The 13,766-nt window shown below is 40.2% G+C and overlaps 1 protein-coding gene across 2 annotated transcripts; it reads right to left on the bottom strand.

The window, feature by feature from the left end:
• Positions 1 to 8,855: 8,855 nt before the first annotated feature.
• On the bottom strand, positions 8,856 to 13,665 carry LOC122147409 (rho-related GTP-binding protein RhoG-like). Of its 2 annotated transcripts, none has more exons than XM_042769774.1 (2): positions 13,518 to 13,665; positions 8,856 to 10,940 (listed from the first exon to the last, which is right to left on the bottom strand). In XM_042769774.1, the coding sequence occupies exon 2, from the start codon at positions 10,914 to 10,916 to the stop codon at positions 10,341 to 10,343; it is 576 nt and encodes a 191-aa protein (XP_042625708.1). In that variant the 5' UTR covers positions 10,917 to 10,940; positions 13,518 to 13,665; the 3' UTR covers positions 8,856 to 10,340. The 2 variants fall into 2 exon arrangements, with proteins under 2 accessions (XP_042625708.1, XP_042625709.1); XM_042769775.1 differs by lacking the exon at positions 13,518 to 13,665 and adding an exon at positions 13,360 to 13,511.
• Between the last annotated feature and the right edge of the window lie 101 nt (positions 13,666 to 13,766).

The raw sequence follows: 13,766 nt of genomic DNA, 5'->3' as shown, positions 1-13,766 counted from the left end.
CTGACTTGCTTAGTTGGGGACACTTCATTTACAGCGATATCATTGACTTGATTGCAAATGATTGCACGGATAATATTTAAACTGAACTGAGCTGAATGATGACATCACTGAATTCAATGATGAACTGCCTTTAACTGTAATTTTGCATTATTGACACACTGTTTTCCTAATTAATGTTGTTCAGTTGCTTTGACACAATCTGTTTTGTTTAAAGTGCTATATAAATAAAGGTGACTTGACTTGAATCTGGACTCTAAAAACAGGATGGAGCTCTTGATTTTGCTCTCAAACAGCACCAGATTGATGCAGGGGAGGACTGAAAGATTTTCTCCCTTGAGAGGGTTCGAGCTCCACAGTCTCCTGAGAAAAACACTGACCTGCAAACATCTGCTCTACCAGTCAGTGGAATATCAACACAAATACAATATTAACAGTGTTTTATAATCCACTCTCAACACATCACAATCTGTCAGTGACTCTGGGAATATGAGGTTATCTGCATGTTTCCATATGAGCACATGCACACCATCTCTTCTGCTCTGTGTTTCATGGATAAACTGAATGCAAGGCTCCACTGCATGTGTGTCTTTCTTGAGTCATTCTCACAGATGCCCACAAAGCTGCACTGCAGATGATCAAATTGAGTTTGCAGTCAAGATAAAGGCATTTCTTACACAGCAAGCAACACAATCACAATCAAACACTTATTAATCACTGAATACACTGTAAGCATTCCAGTTTGTTTTTAAACAACTCATTGTAACTGGAATGTTGGAGCATTAATTATGACTAATGTTATAGTTTGCTGTGCTGCAGATTGCACTTTGACAGCTTTGTTGGCTGTAGCAGGACTGTATCAGTTTCATCATAGTGTTACAGAGTGGAAGAGCTTGAGTTTATTGAGTCAGATTTGTCAGGGCAGCTGTCTCTGTGTGTGTGTGTGTGTGTGTTTTTTTATATTTATTAGCTAACAAGCGTGTGTGTGTGTGTGTGTGTCTGAGTCACATCCTAAATGAATTCGCTAATGAGATTTAAGTCTTCCATGTGGATTGTTATGGGAAAACAACAGACAACAAACAACTGCAAAATCTTAATGAGGAAAATGTAATTTTTTTAGGTGAAATATTGTGGAATCACTCCCAGCTTTCACACATGAAGTGGTGTGGATGTGTTTAAGGACGACAAGTCACCTTTGTTTTTATACAGTACCGGTTTGTATAATAGAGATTGTTTCTTGCAGCTTCACAGGATTAAACAGAAAAGTAACTGAATCAATAGCTGTTTTACATCCACCTATTTTTAGCAAATTTAGGAATATCACAGAAATGCTGAATGGAAATGCAAAGATGCGCATAAATTCTAAAAATGTGCATAAAAACATTTATTCCTTTAAATCTAATAAGACGACAAACTATGATGGAAAAACATTGTCCTCTATGTGCATCAAAGAGGTCATGTGACTTTGCCTCAACAGACCATGTGACTGGATAACGGGACCAGTGCACCGATCTCATCACACATCCTCTCAAGTGTCATCTTATTCATTTTGAAATACCTGAGCCATCAAAATAATTTGTTATTGCATTTCCTCTGCTACAAGTCACTTGTTTTGTAGGAAAAAAAAACAAAAAACAAAAAAAAGAGCCATGGGATGAAAACAGTGGTGTCACACTACGCTGCCGGGAAGAACAAGGAGCCAAGGATAATCAAAATAGTCTTTATTAATCCAACACAGGGGTAAATCCGACATGGAAAACAGGAGGAAGACACGCATGGAACTGGTAGACCCAACTAAACTGAACTGAAAGGACTGGGGCTTATAAAGACAGGATAATGAGGGAGCTAAGGAGACACACCTGGGGTCAAATCAACAATCAAGTAGAGACAGAAACTAGATCACGTGGGAGCTCGATGGAGCTGATGGTCCGATGGTTGATTATGGAGACAAGGGAGCTAGGAGTCGAGGTGGAGCCGCTGGGTCTACGGGCCAAGGCAGAGTCCGGGCCTCGGAGGCTGGAGGCGGAGGTGAGGGAGACTCCGACCATGGCGATGCTGGAGGATGGCAGTCCCGCAGGGCTCGCACCACATAGATTGTGGGCTGAGAGCGAGCAGAGGGGCTGCCAGACAACAACGGTGGAGGAGGCAGGAGCGAGTGGGAGGGCGGGCATTTTCGAGGAGTGGGCACTGGAGGACACTTTCTAGGAGCAGGCACTGGAGAATCGGAAGCCCCCTCAGGGCTGGAAGAGGAAACCAAGGATGAAGAAAGGCTGGACGGGACCAGCAGAGATGATGGAGAGAGGAGAGGGGGCAGTTCAATCTCCAGTTCAGATTCCCAGTCTATAAGATCCACCTCCTCATTTTGGCCCTTTTGGTGTTCCATAGTCCTCTCTCTCACCCTCAGTTGCAAATTAGTCATGGCTATTAAACCTGTATGCATGGCATCTACTTTGTATTTTATAAAGCAATGTTCTATGCGTTTGTCCCTGTCAAATAAACATTAAATAAATAAACTATGGAACGCAAGGGGCAGAGCTCCACTCCGCGCTCACACAGTCCGCGGCTCTCTCCCTTGTGGTGGGCACTGTAGCCGGCTCTCTCACCTGGTCTGACGGATTGGGCTCTGGTTCTCCTTCATAAATGGGCTTGGGCTTATGCTTCGTACCGTGGGGAGAAGGTGGGTTGGGTTCTGGGTCGGGAGTGGCTTGCCAGTGTCCATTCCACAAAGGCGGCAAATTCCTCTCGAGGGCCATCTTCGGACAACAGCACTCTGCACGTGGTATTGAGGCTGGCATCATAGAACACGCAGAGCACGTGCTCCACTAGGAGGAGGATAAATTCAGGGCAAAGGAGGGGATCCACAGGGAACACAACAGAAATAAAAAGACTGAGGAAAACCGGAAAACAAACAGAGGGTGGACAAACAGAATTTAAACTGTATATTGGTCGGGTCTTCTGTCACACTACGCTGCCCAAAGGAACACGGAGCCGCGGATAATTGAAATAGTCTTTATTAATCCAGCACTGGGGTAAATCCGACATGGAGAACAGGGTGAAGACACATGCATGGAACTGGTAGACCCAACAAAACTGAACTGAAAGGACTGGGGCTTATAAAGACAGGATAACGAGGGAGCTAATGAGACACACCTGGGGTCAAATCAACAATCAAGGAGAGACAGAGGCTGCATCCAAAAACTTAGGTAGGTGACTTGCTGCCTCGCTGACGTATCAGGCAATGACTTTGCAGGCAATGATTTTGCATGAAGGCTCATGAAACTGATTTTGGACAGGCTTCTGAGGCAGAGTAACGGTTTAATGATCTACAGCAAAATATAGAGAGCTTTGGTGATAACTAAGTGGATATTTCATTACTGCAATATTAATTACTCGCTAGAAATGACATAAAAAGTGGAAAATGTTGATCAAAAACATACATTTACTCACAAACTGACCACCGACTGCAACTTTCAGACGCCATCTTTATTTCTTGGCTTAACTGTCACAGAATGGAACGCACAGGATTGTGGGATATCAAAGGCACCGAAGAATACATCTATGCTGCCTTCAAAAATCGGCCAGATGAAGGCATCTCAGGAGACAGGAACTGAAACTAACATTGAATTCAGACGTGCCTTGATGCCTTCCTACCTTGGAATGCGTCCTCGGAAGGCAGCATTTTTCAGTTTTCGGATGCAGCCAGAAACTGGGTCACAGGGAAAAAACACACACAGAGTTCTGTGATCCATAGTTCTGACAAGTGCTTTATTCTCAAATGTTTTATGTGATATTGTTATTTTGTTCACAAGTTAAATGCATAACTTTCAAAAATGAGGTAAATCCAAACTCAGCTGTACAAGACAATAGTATCATTGTTTAGCTCCAGTGTTGATTGAGCTCATTTTAAAAACTGGGTCAATGTTGCAAAATTCATGAATTATGATTGAGTTTGATTCGGCTATAAAGCAGCTCCACAGAAGACAAGAGTTTCATCATCCAGCTCAATTCAGTTTAAGTTTTGTTCTCATCTAGTGGTGTCAGTGCAGTCAAATAATATTGCTGAATACTAAGTTTCTTTTAAACCCCAACTGAGCAAGTCAAGGTGGCAAAGAATCCAAACTCCATTGGTGACAGAAGTGGAGAAAAAAAAACAAAATAAAACCCTTGGCAGAAAACACCATAATTCATCAAAAATCACCCATCTTGACTAAATAAATGAAGACGGTATGATATTTATCAAGGTGTCACACCAGCATTACGTGGACAGGACGAGTTGTTGTCTGTTCAGCTGGGTGAAATATGAACGCAAAGTAATAGACATCTGGTTTATCAGTGGCCTTAAACACGATGAATATCCTTCTTAATTAAACTGTGTTTTGGTCCCAGAATGATGCATTCACAGCTGGCTGTAGGGATCTGTGCTAAGGACCCATCCATTCGTGGGTACTTTGTGGAGTGTGGATTCTTCATTAAAGGAGAACCATCTCTCACTCCTGCAGTATCTGTCACTTTATGTCCTTTCATAACTCAGTTCATCAAACTTTAACTTGAGCTCCTTTTCTGTCAAAAATACTAGAAATGGCAGCATCCTCAAAATTATATTCCTTCTTAGAGAGAAATGGTATCTGTGAGGATTTCCAGTCAGTATTTAGACCGTATCATGGTACTAAGACTGCTCTCATCAGAGTTACAAATGACCTGCTCTTATCATCCGATCGTGGTGGTATTTCTCTATTAAGTGCTACTGGATCTTAGCGCTGTGTCTGACACTATTGACCACAACATTATGACTACAAAATTATGTTGCCATTAGTGGAATTGCATTGTCATGATTCAAATCTTACTTATCTGACCATCATCAATGGAATGACGAGATATCATATCAATCACAAGTACAGTATGAAGTGCCACAAGGCTCAGTACTAGGACCGTTACTTTTCACACTTTACATGCTACTCTTGGGAGATATCATCAAGAAACACGGTGTTAGCTTTCACTGTTATGCTGATGATACTCCACTCTATATTTCTTTGCGGACCTATGAAACCTACAAATTTGCAAAATGCATAGCTGATATAAAAAAAACTGAATGACTAGTAATTTTTTACTGCTAAATTCTGAAAAAAAAAAAAAAAACAGGGGTTTTAATTACTGGACCAAAATCCTCTGCATGTTATAACCTAAAAGACTGTCTAACACTTGATGGCTGCTCTGTCAATTCTTCGTCATCAGTTAGGAACCTAAGTTGTGCTATTTGATAGCAATCTTTCCTTTGAAATCCATGTTTCTAACATTTGTAAAACTGCATTTTTTTTTATCTTAAAAATATATCTAAATTACGGCCTATGCTCTCAATGTCAAATGCAGAAATGTTAATCTATGCGTTTATGACCTCAAGGTTAGATTATTGTAATGCTTTATTGGGTGGTTGCTCTGCGCGCTTAATAAACAAACTCTAGTTAGTCCAAAATGCAGCAGCTAGAGTTCTTATTAGAACCAGGAAGTATGACCATATTAGCCTGGTTCTGTCAACACTGCACTGGCTCCCTATCAAACATCATATAGATTTTAAAATCTTGCTTATTTCTTAAAGCCCTGAATGGTTTAGCACCTCAGTATTTGAATGAGCTCTTGTAACATTATAGTCCTCCACATCCACAGCATTCTCAAAAATCAATTTGATAATACCTAGAATATCAAAGTCAACTGCGGGCGGCAGATCCTTCTCTTATTTAGCACCCAAACTCTGGAATAACCTACCTAACATTGTTCGGGAGGCAGACACACTCTTGCAGTTTAAATCTAGATTAAAGACCCATCTCTTTAACCTGGCTTACACGTAACATACTAACACATTTGTAATATTCAAATCCGTTAAAGGATTTTTAGGCTGCATTAATAAGGTCAACCAGAACCGGGAACACTTCCCATAACACCTGATGTACTCGCTACATTGTAAGAAGAATGGCATCTACGCTAACATTAGTCTCTTTCATTCCTATTCTGAGGTCACTGTAGCCATCAGATCCAGTCTGTATCTAGACCAGATGGTAGATCAGCACCTAGAGACAACCTCTACAGCCCTGAATGTCAGCGGAGACCATGTCAACTAGATGAGCCCCAGAGACAGATCCCCAGTGAAGACCTGGTCAACTAGACGGCCATCAGCACATGACCACGGGCACCAGCTGAGTCCTCTGCACCTGTGTTGCAGGCTGGAATTAAACCACACAATGCTGGTTTTGTCTGTCCAGAGGAGAACTGGCCCCCGACTGAGCCTGGTTTCTCCCAAGGTTTTTTCTCCATTACTGTCATCGATGGAGTTTTGGTTCCTTGCTGCTGTCGCCGTTGGCTTGCTTAGTTGAGTACGCTTGACTGATTGCACAGACACTATTGGAAGAGAGCTGAAATCATCAATCATCAATGAACTGACTTTAGCTGGAAAAAATGATTCTGTTATTGTCTTCTTGCATTAGTGACAATCTGTTTTCCTTGTTAACACTGTAAAGCTGCTTTGACACAACCAGTATTGTATAAAGCGCTATACAAATAAAGGTGACTTTACTTCAGTATCAATGTGTATCCAAGCCAGGATTTCTGTTATGCAGCACTGGAGTACATACGTTAGCACTACGAATGATATTTAAGGGTTTGAGTTTAGAGTTAAGGTTCGTCCAAACCGCTTGTCCTCTTTAGGGTTGCAGGTGAGTCTATCCCATCGTCTCAGGCCACGGGGTGAAGAAACACTCACACATTCACTTCACCTCTGCTGCATGCCTTTCAGTTATTAAATCACTTACTGTTCTCTGTTGATTGGCACCTGTTTGGGCTGATATGCATTTGTGATTCTTAATATAAAGTAGCCCTGCAAATAAAGGCTTTTTAAATACTAAAATGTATGCATGTGCCTGGATGTGGAATTTTTTCTTTTTTTCTTTTCTGCAATAAGTTCCACTTTTAAAATGCTATTTTTAAAATTGTTTTTCATACTTTAGTATAAGCATCTTGTGATCACAATGAAGAAAGCATGAAATGTTTTTTTTTTTTTTTTTTTTGGAGCTTGTTGAGCAATGCATTATTTCTTTAACACACACACACCACACACACACACACAAAGCTATTTATGCCTGGAATGCCTGTTAGCACAAAGCTGTGTATTTGGATCTGACACTCATGACAAGATCAGTTTGATTCTTTAAAATAATTAGATCTTTTTATAGCATGGCAGGGTTAGTTATGTGTGACCTGTACCATGAAGCCGGTTTAGCTGGCTAGTCAGGTATATTTTAAATTAGTTTGCACCAAGGCTGGGTTTTTAGTTACCATAACTTTCACAGCACAGCTATCCTTGCTCTGGGTAAGAGATCTCAAACTCCAACTGGACCAATCAGCTGTGAGCAAACTGATATCTCCCCCACATTTTCTGCCTCCAAATTGAAAGTTAACCTGGCATGTGATTGGCTGTTCGTTACTGATGTCACACTTTCATGTGCACACGCTCCCCAGTTATTCATGAACTCAGGATCAAAGCTGGAGTTTACAGAGAAAGCAGATGATCAGTGTCATGGTGTTAAAACGTCATGGTACAGGCCTCGGGCCTGTGATAAAAGAAGCATCTGTTTGAAAATAATGATTAAGATTTGTGCTATCATGCATTCGAGGTTTAAAGAAAACTTTAAATTTAAAAATACTAGTTTTACATGGTACATGGTTAGTTTATTCTGTCCAGTAGTGCTTCTCATTGAAACAGATGGCTCAAGAGAAAATTCTTATTTACATCTTTTTATTTTTTAACTGAACAGAAAACTGTATGAAACCAATACATCATTCTGAAAATACTAGATGTCTTTGGTGCCATCTAGTGGAAACCAGACATTAAAATATTTGCTAAATGACATAAAGGGAAACATTTAAAAACTGCATTTGAGTTAAGAAAAATATACCTCCATTGTCGAGAATGTATCCAAACAAGTGATCATTACGAATTTAAATCACTTTAATGTATTTCCCAAAATAAAGGAGATTAAAAACACACACAGGAGGACGTGTTTTGCAGCTGAAGTGTGAAAACATCACATGGGATAGAGGCAGCATTTAGCTTGCCACCGCAAAGCAATGCATCCAACTCATGCCTGCCACATGCTCTTATGAAACGAAGGGTGCGCTGGAGCTGCTTGCAGCCTGTCCTGATATCTATCAGCTCTTTGTTGTGGCTTGTGCACAGCAGCATCAGCGGAAACCGTCTCAAGTAAGAACATGTGCTGCACTTTAGCAAGTCAGCAGCAAGCGGTGGAGACGCTCTCTCTGTGTCAGGAATACAGAGCACCTCAATCACACAAGCCAATGAAACTCAACGAAAGCCACGTAACTTGTGTGTAAAAATTTATTTAGCATAATTTAAAATCATTTCACGGTTAGTTCATTTATACAATTCTTTTTGGTTATAAAAAGGCAATTTTGACAAAAATCCCAGTGTATAAATGTGTACCACACACCATAGACACACAGCCGCACTATTGCTCTGAAAGATGAAACAGAAAGCAGTTCACTGTCACAATCGCCCGTCATTCACCCACCGTCACACCTAATAGTGATATCAGCGTTTGCACAGGTTTCATTTCTCTCACACACCAGCAACACTTACATGGAGTTTGGAAACTGAATTCAAAGTAAGGAATGATTCGAGACACTGTCCTGGATTTAACGACAGAAACACATTGCGAATGGTATCAGGTGTGACTCGAATGTTGACACGCGTGTCCAGTTACTCCACAATACAGCTTTGTTTTGTCTCTTTGGCCAAGTTTGGCAGACAATTCAGAAAAAGCTAAAAAGTTATTAAAACATTGGCTGTCTAGTCACAGGTTTCCACAGCACACTGCCATTCAACGGTGTGTCAGTTTTTGCAAAAGGTTTAACCACGACTTCCAGTTCTGAAAGCAAATCACATATCAGCGGAGTAAAAAACACATCAAAACCCCATAATGCCTGCATCTCACCTACTATTATATTCACTGCATCCAGATGTAAAGAGACGTCTATGACGACGACGACACTGGAAATCGTGAGACGTGTACGTGAGATGAGGATATTGAAATACAGTGCCGTTAGGTCAACATCGGGCCTCTTTTTGAAACATGCAAAACCAAAAATAAAACTCGTCAGTTAATAATAAGAACATAAACCCAAACAACTCCTTTGAATGAGACGTGTAATGATACACTGAATGGATTAGCACGCCTGCAGCTCAGTCTTTGGGCTGGAAAGACACATCAGCGTTTTGGTGTTTGTGAGGCGTTCGCTGGCTCTGAAGGAACGAGGCGTTCACTAAAAACAAACGACCAGCGACTCTCGTGGAGCGTTAGATACCTGACCTTACATAGTAACCTGACTGACCATCTCTGCACAGGAAAATACGGGCCGATGCCTGAATCTGCCATCGCAACAACAGTACTAACACTTGTTTAGCAGCGGGACGCAGCCCTTTATGAAAAAGCACATAAGGCACGACTCTCAGGATGATGGGGTCACATTTAACCCCAAAATCACAAGTACGAAAATATATCTTGCATTAAAAATATCTAGTTTGGACCATTAAGACATTTTGCGTTTGTGGAATATAATTGGAAATGTACAGTATTTGTTACACTATAAATATCTGAAAAAAAATCGGTCATTGCGCCTGAGGGAGAGTTTCTTTCTTGCATTGTGGGAAATTACCGTTTTTTTGCATTATTGGAGATCTGGTAAAAATCTTATTGCTCCTTAAAAAGATTTAATTTCTTTACGTAAAGTATAATAATTTTTTTCCTCTAGATTTTTGGAGTAAAACACAACCTGCAGTTTTTTACATGAAACTCACACTTGGATCAGCGCAACCCAAACAATCCGTCATTTTAGCTGTCGAAATATTGCTGAACAGCTATGGATAAAACACAATATGCATATTTAAAAATAAAAAAATAATCATTTTAAAGGCACATGAAAGATTTGGCTGGGACATCTATAACCGTGAGTCTGATGTGTCGACCTCATTCAGTCTTCATTATATTGCACTTATCTAAACGCACAGGACGCCGCGAGTCACTAAAACCTCCACAAGCTCCTCACGGACACGGACGATCCTTATCTTACATTAAGAGGATCTGGCAACAAACTTATTAATCGACAAAAAAAAAGACAGGCAAGCAACTTCAACAGACTTATAAGAGATTTACAAGATAATGAGACACGGAAAAGTCAACGAAACCAAATCAGAAAGTCCTTAAAGAGCGAGAAAGTGAGACGAGATGGATACAGACACCAGGATGGACCCCCTGCGAGTTCATCTCCGTCACGGCCGACTATAAGAGCACACACTTCTTGGTATTCTTTTTGGTAACGGGGTAGAGCACGGCGCGCACGGCCTCCACGAACACCTCCCTCACGCCCTCCTGCAGCAGCGCAGAGCACTCCAGGTACTTGACCGCACCGATCTGCTTGGACAGAGCGCCGCCCTGCTGGTGAGAGGTGGGCGCCAGGCCCTGCTCCTTCAGCTTCTTGACCGTCTCCGAATCCGTGCGCAGGTCCCTCTTGGTGCCCACCAGCAGGATGGGAGCGCTGGGGCAGTGGTGGGTCACCTCCGGGTGCCACTTGTGCCGCACGTTGGCGAAGGACGAGGGGCTGCCGATGGAGAAGCAGATGATGAAGATGTTGGTCTGCGGGTAGGAGAGCGTGCGCATACGGTCGTACTCCTCCTGCCCCGCCGTGTCCCAGAGGTTGAGGCTGACCGTACGGCCGTCCACGCTCATCTGAGCGCTGTAGTTGTCAAAGACGGTGGGGATGTACTCCTCGGGAAAGGCGTTGGTGGTGTAGGAGATGAGGAGGCACGTCTTGCCCACCGCCCCGTCGCCCACCACAACACACTTAATAGTCTGCATTCTGCGTCCTCACGGCAGCGGCACCTGCGGTCAAGAGCAGGCTTTGAGACAAGAAGCAGACTGGTGTATTCTGTACTCTGTGGAGCTGATACTATGACAAAACCAGCCTGCGTGACCTGAACACGTCCGCTCCGGACACCGTGAATGCTTTCGGCGATCACCTAACATAACCTCTGACCTACCTTCTCTACGATCTGAACCTCTGCGTACTGAATATCGAACTTGATGTTCAGAGCTGCTTCTTCATCTTGAAAACTTGACGCTGTATTTTTAAAAACTGGATATTTGCAGTCTAACAATTCAGAAAATAAATGTCTATTTAAAAAAAAAAAACTGTCAAAAATAATCAATTGTGTTAAATTTTAAATGTTCAATATTCAAGTAAAAAAAAAAAAAATCTAATTCAGAACTACAGTACAGGTCAAAAGTTTGGAAACATTACTATTTTTGATGTTTTTGAAAGAAGTTTCTTATGCTCATCAAGACTGCATTTATTTAATCAAAAATACAGAAAAACAGTAATATTGTGAAATATTATTACAATTTAAAATAATTGTTTTTAAATTTTATTATACTTTAAATTATCATTTATTTCTGTGATGCAAAGCCGAATTTTTTGGATCATTATCACATGATCCTTTAGAAATCATTCTAATATGATGATTCATTATCAAAGTTGGAAACAGTTCTGCTGCTTAATATTTTTTCAGAACATGTGATACTTTTTTAGGATACATTGATGAATAATAATAATAAAAAAAAAGAAGCTATGTTTTTAAAATATAAATATTTTGTAATAATATACACTACTGGTCAGTAATTTGGGGGTCAGTAATTTTTTTTTTCTTTCTTTTTTTTAAATAAAATCAATACTTTTATTCAGCAAGGATGGTGTTAAATTGATAAAAAGTGATAGTAAAGAAAATATTAGAATTATTATTAGAATCTTTTTTTATTTTGAATAAATGCAGTTCTTTTTAACCTTTTATTCATCAAATATATTAGACAGCAGAACTGTTTTCCAACACTCATAATAAATCAGAATATTAGAATGATTTCTAAATGATCATGTGATAGACTGGATGTTACATGTGACACTGAAGGCTGGAGTAATGATGCTGAAAATTCAGCTTTGCATCACAGGAATAAATTATTTTTTTAAAAGTATATTCAAATAGAAAACTATTATTTTAAGTTGTAATAATATTTCACAATATTACTGTTTTTTCTGTATTTTTGATCAAATAAATGCAGGCTTGATGAGCAGAAGAGACTTCTTTCAAAAACATTAAAAATAGTAATGTTTCCAAACTTTTGACCTGTACTGTGTTAAATGCTACATACAATTCTGTTTTATTAAATACCACTTCAACAATTCAAATTCTAATAGTTTTGTCATATTATAAGCTCCACAGTACTCTGCTTAAAAAACTTAGAAAAGCACATTTTCTACAGAAACAGTTATTAAGACTATGATATAAACTCTTGTTATTTGGTATCAGCATTATTCAGTGTTTCAGGTCAAGTCTTTTAAAGCACTTGAAATCTCTCACTCTGATATATTATCGTGAAATATCGGGCTCTATATTTTTGTCAACACATTTTCTTTCAATCAGCACATGTTTTGTAGTTTTTATTTATTTATTTTTAGACCAGTGCTAATAGAAAGAAAACTAGCTGACAAACAGATGGAACCCAATATTTGGTAATTATATCGCTTAACGAGATACTTATAAGCATTTTTTTGTAGGCCGGTCATTTTTGACTGGCAGCACCAACACAAGGGTGGAAAAATATTGATCAGCACAACTGTGTTCAACATTGATGATAATCAGAAATGTTTCTTGATTAATAAATCATCATATCAGAATGATTTCTGAAGATCATGTGACACTGAAGAGTAATGATGCTGGAAATACAGCTTTGTCTCAACAGGATATTAAAATAGAAACCATTGTTTTCTCTGTATTCGTGCTCAGGTGAGAGGAGTCTCTCTGTGCTCGCGGGAGCTGCTAATGCTCGAGTCTCGAGCTCGTACTGAATCCTTTAACTTACTGAACATTACAGGACGCGTTATTATCGAGGTGCTAATGTTAACAGCTCCTGGACTGTGGAAACCGGTTTATCAGACTGTGACTGGGACTGATATTAGCAGGGACCGTCTGCTCTTCACACGACGCTAAAGCACATCTTACCCGTTATAATATTCAAAATATTATTATTATAATGAGTAGTGTACAGTACATTGTGATTACGGGTAGTGTTGTTTTTAGGTTCACTACTGTAATGTGTGTAGCTATGTTTTGCTAATGTGTGTAAAACAGTCACGCCACGAACACACTTTTCATATAATAATGATAATAATAATGATGATAATAATAATAATGATGATAATAGCAGCAGTGGCATGCTCGTATTGACGCGTCGCGCTCCAGTCACACACCTCAGTCAGACGCGCCCAGTCACAAGTATTTCCTGTATCTCTTTCACACGCGTAACGTGTGTTTCACACAGCAAACCGACAGCAGGACAAACACGGGTCTTCATGTGAGCCATAACGCGATGATAAAACTTATTAAGATAGTTTTTAGAAGTGCTCACCGCCTCTGAAGTCCTCGCGACTCTCCGACCAGCGCTCAAAACCGAGCGTTTGCGCTCGCGCAGACTCAGATCCGCCGGAAGCCGCAGCAGCTCCGCTTCAAAATAAAAGCTCTTTCTCAAGTATTGCGTTTGCGACATAGTACTGAGTAACACTCGTTTTAATTAATTATTAAAAAGGACCGACCAATCTGGAAATCTGAGTAATGCATTTCACGGTTAACACAGATTTATTTTCACGCTTAGATGCGA

The sequence above is a fragment of the Cyprinus carpio genome, chromosome A14, assembly GCF_018340385.1.
Source record: "Cyprinus carpio isolate SPL01 chromosome A14, ASM1834038v1, whole genome shotgun sequence".
Classification (NCBI taxonomy): Eukaryota; Metazoa; Chordata; class Actinopteri; order Cypriniformes; family Cyprinidae; genus Cyprinus; species Cyprinus carpio.
This window is presented reverse-complemented; position numbering and strand designations above follow the sequence as displayed.

Coding starts and splice junctions, on each gene's coding strand:
- LOC122147409 (XM_042769774.1), bottom strand. CDS start 10,916: ATGCAGACTATTAAGTGTGTTGTGGTGGGCGACGGGGCGGTGGGCAAG.